This window comes from Buceros rhinoceros, unplaced genomic scaffold (assembly GCF_000710305.1).
Source record: "Buceros rhinoceros silvestris isolate BGI_N320 unplaced genomic scaffold, ASM71030v1 scaffold138, whole genome shotgun sequence".
Lineage (NCBI taxonomy): Eukaryota > Metazoa > Chordata > Aves > Bucerotiformes > Bucerotidae > Buceros > Buceros rhinoceros.
The window spans coordinates 15,185-19,309 of NW_010426086.1; the positions used below are offsets into that span (position 1 = coordinate 15,185).

The 4,125-nt window shown below is 47.9% G+C and overlaps 1 protein-coding gene across 1 annotated transcript in view; it reads right to left on the minus strand.

Annotated features, from left to right (window-relative positions):
- SLC6A4 (solute carrier family 6 (neurotransmitter transporter), member 4) overlaps window positions 1–3,664 on the minus strand; it is an 11,903-nt gene extending 8,239 nt beyond the window's left edge. Inside the window, exons 1-5 of the mRNA XM_010141323.1 lie at window positions 3,203–3,664; window positions 2,324–2,458; window positions 1,358–1,577; window positions 803–941; window positions 282–416 (exon numbers count right to left, since the gene is read on the minus strand). Of these exons, the coding sequence (XP_010139625.1) occupies window positions 282–416; window positions 803–941; window positions 1,358–1,577; window positions 2,324–2,458; window positions 3,203–3,656 (1,083 nt within the window). The 5' untranslated portion in view covers window positions 3,657–3,664. The remainder of the gene's footprint in view (window positions 1–281; window positions 417–802; window positions 942–1,357; window positions 1,578–2,323; window positions 2,459–3,202) is intronic.
- Between the last annotated feature and the right edge of the window lie 461 nt (window positions 3,665–4,125).

The window sequence follows — 4,125 nt, forward strand, 5'->3', positions numbered from 1 at the left end:
GCTGAAAAATTGTTCGGTGACTTGTCTTTCTAACCATATCATTGATTCTATTCAACCACTGTATGGGGACTCTGCTGTTAGTTCACGATAAATTGATGATCTTAAAAAAAATGAGTATGGTCAGAAGAGCATGACTGTGAAACGAGAGCACGAAGTCAAGCTTTTAAGTCCGTGCTGAGAGATCTGTTTAATCATGCTCTGTGCTGGAAACAGATGTTGAACTATATACATCCTGACAGGCTAAAACCAAATCTCTACCCTTTTATATTTTTTTTTTTTACCTCAGTAGCCAGGAGTTTCTGCCAGTCAGGTTTCAAGTAGTAGAGGACACCTCTCCAAGCCCCAGGCAAAGTTGCTCCTCTCACTAGCAGGATGAAGAGTATGATGTAAGGGAACGTGGCAGTCACCCAGACCACCTGTGGGGGAAAACAGTAAGATAGCGTTTGCCACGGGTAGAAAGTCAACGGCAATAATCAGTTACTCTTACTACAGCTCTTAGCAGTTGTAACATCTCGATGTGAGCTTCTCAGAAGTCTGTAAACAGGCGGTTTGCACTTCTACACCCACACTTTCTCCTGGCAGGGTTGTGCTTGTCCGGAGAACAGGGGGTTCGTTACTGTTGTTACATATCACTTGGGTAACAGCAGCGGCCGCGCTGCAGTAAGAGCTTCACAGATACACGAGTCTATCACCCCTGTCGTGGAGACAAGCTGAGATCATTCTCTGCCAAGTTAATTGGCTCATTTGTGGGTGCTGCTAGACTATACTCTTGCAAGTTGATTTGTCTTGCTTTTGCATTCACCTTGCCAGATGTTTTGACCCCTTTCCAGATGCTGAAGTATACAATGGTGAAGATTAACAACAAACAGAGGGTCAGTTGCCAGCTAATGCCCCCCAGGTCATCCAGCCCGTTGGACCTGTGCACCTGTAGAACTTGGCGGCTGAAAGAGGAAAGAAAAAGCCAGTATAGATAATTTTTTAACAAACACGTGTGTTAAGTATGTTTTGAACAGTCCCTTACTGTGGCCTGGGCATTACACGTAGCCCGAGGCGTTGATCAGTAGCCTTGGGAGTCATGTCCTTCTGGAGTTACATTTTTTTAATTAAAAGTTTGATATTAATGGCATGCCAGTGATGATAAATGAAGTGCTGGCAGCTGACAGTGGTTGGGAACCTCTGATCTAAAATACAGAGCACCCTCCCATACAGAGGAGACACCTACAAGTATTCAGCTGTTATCTGGACTGCTCAGAACAGGGTGCTGGGCATGACCAGCCCTGCTCCCCCTCCAAAGAGAAGCTCGCTACATGTCCCCCCCTTCTGTCTGGTGTCACTCTCCTCACTTACATGCACTTACGTATAAAATTCTTCTGCGGGCGAGATGGAGTGCAGGGACCAGCTGACATTGTCCTTGCTGAAGTAGTTTGTGCAGTTGCCTGTGTTCCAGGCGTTGGTGCAGCTCGTCCATGGCAGCTGCGCCGTGAAGGAGGAGACGAGGTAGTAAAAGGCCCAGGCCATAATGGTGTTGTAGTAGGAGGCGACGTAAAGATCTATGACACAGATGGCAAAGCCGATTCCTAGTAAGGCAGGAAATAGGTGCAATGAGTGTAAATTTTAGTGCAAAAAGAGAAAGAAGGAATTGGCTATCGCACCAGCTACAACCAGGAACGGTCTGAGGCAGCTCTGCAGGAGGTCCGCGGACCCTCACAAGTGTTCACAACACTGGAATTTCTTGTGGCTTCGGAAACGTTCAGGCTCCGATTCCAAAAAAGCATCCTTAATCGAGACAGAGATGCTTACATGGGTCTGTTCGTCTGTTCCTAAAGCCCTGGAATTTAGAGACAGCATCTTGCTCTCTCGGTAAATGAGAAGACAAGACCAGAGCAAGAGTAAATGAGCATACAGGTCAGGGCCCTCTGCTCTAGGAGGCTCCGCAGGACACGAGCAATCGACAGATCAGAAGTAGTAGATCTGTGCTCTCCTGGTTTTCATTTTGCCTTGGATTCAGTAATGTTGCACTTCATTAATTATGTTGGGGGGGGCGGGGGGTGTCTTTTCAGGCTTGGGTCAGAGAAAGCGGACTGGCCTCTGTGTAATTAATTTGAGAGTTGCACGTTGTACTTGTATACGAGTGTACACGTATACATCTGCAGGTGTACGTGAAGTTTTATGAAAGCTTTCTTTGTAAAGCCAAAATCCCGTGTAGAACAACTCTCACTTTGTTTTATAAGATTTTCGGGTTTTTTTCAGAAATGTCAGCTTTACAGGAAAACCTTCCAGTTATTCAGAAAGTTCCTAGTAACTTTCCGTTTCCCTTCTTTACCTTTGAATATAGGACATATTTTTCTCCAAATCGAAATACATCCGTTCCTGTGGTACTGTCCTAGCGCTAGTTCCATGTAGAAGAGAGGAATCCCTCCAAAGATGGCCATAATCGTGTAAGGAATGAGGAATGCTCCTGCAAGAGAGCAAGCAGGGGATTGTCACTCCTCCCAGGACTTTTCTCCCACGGTACCAGCTCTCCATAACCACCAGATCCTCCATCCCCCAGGGAAAGCGCAGGTCCCCTCCCGAGGCAGCGCGCCGCGCGGAGTTACCCTGGGATTTCTCCTCAGAGTAACTACTTAGCAGCAGCGTGGGTGAGGCGCTCAGACCTAACTTCTCACCTTGCTGTAACCAGTATCCTGGGGTTCACCACGACTGTGCTGGCTACAGTGGGTACAATCGTGAGATGGGCTACAGGTAAAATAATCCATTTCTCCTGTAAAACGCCTTCGTTACCTCAGGGAGACAAAAATCCTCCCCCAGCTCTGCCTGACTCGCTTGGTGTTTGGCTGCTCTGCCAGGGAGTCTGAGCCCTAGCTCGGAGCTGAGCCTAGCTCCTGACGAGCCAGCTTTGTCTCGTTGCTTTACCTGATTTTAAATCCTCCTTGGGCCGGGGACTGAGTCTGTTCTCTTGGCAGGTGGGTCTGCACCTAACGGGCGCTCATCTGCTAGTTGTACTGATTTTTTACATCTTGCTAAATAGTTTTTCTTCCATCTTAATGTGTCTAGTTATCCTATCCCAGTATTTAGGGTTTCCAGTTTCCTTGAAAAGTGCTTTTCCCTTGGTCATTTGTTATACACAATATTAAAATAAGCCACTAAATTACGCGTTTTAAGCAGGGAAGTTCAGCACCCCGGTGCAGCACTAATCACTGACCTCCTCCGTTTTGGTAGCATATGTAAGGAAACCTCCACACGTTCCCCAGATCCACTGCGTATCCTATGACAGAGAGGAGAAAGTCAATTTTTTTGCTCCAGGTCTCTCTGTCTTCCAGCTCTATCAGCTGCTGCTGGCCTTCTGCTCCGCAGGTGGTGGAGGTGGTGGTGGTGGTGGTGGCTGCTGGGGCCGTGCACTGGGCGTCCTCCACCTCCCCCATTCCACTGCAGGGAAGCGAGCTCTGAACCCCTGAATAACCATTTGAGATCTGAGCTGCCTCCCCTTTATCTCCCTGGCTGGGGTGGACTTTACTGCCATTCTCCACGAGCCGTAGGGCAGGTTTAGTGGTCCTGACCAGAAGTCCGTTCTCTTTACAGTCTTCTTCATTACAGTCTGAGACGTCTTTCCTGCAAGTCAGTGGCTCAGTCTCATTGCTCGTTGCCTTTTTTTCCATTTTTTCCGAGATTTGCTCTGATCACAGCAGCACAGTCCCCTTGTGGCTCCTCTTCCCACGCTTTTATTCCCAGCGTATTCCCAGCACTTTTAGAATTCCTCTTCCATATTTAAATCCATCAGACTGAAGGCACGAACACCATCTAAGAAATGATAAATAGTTAAAAATCCATTACAGGGTTTACTGCTGCTGGTAACTTTCAAGTGACAACTGACAGATCCTGTGATCACAGTAATCAACCATCAGAACATGCAGTGTGACTCGTTTAGCAGATAATCCAGTCCGGATTCTGCTCAGAGGAAGGAAGGAAGCAATCACCATCCTCAGCAGTCGGGGTACCTGGGTCCTGACCTCTCAGGCAGGTTTGCTGCACTCCTGTGCTGCTGTCCACCGCCAGCAATGGAACAGCATCTGGGAGAACCCCCGGCTTCACCTGCCCACTTCATACACGCTAGAAGCGTAATCCAGG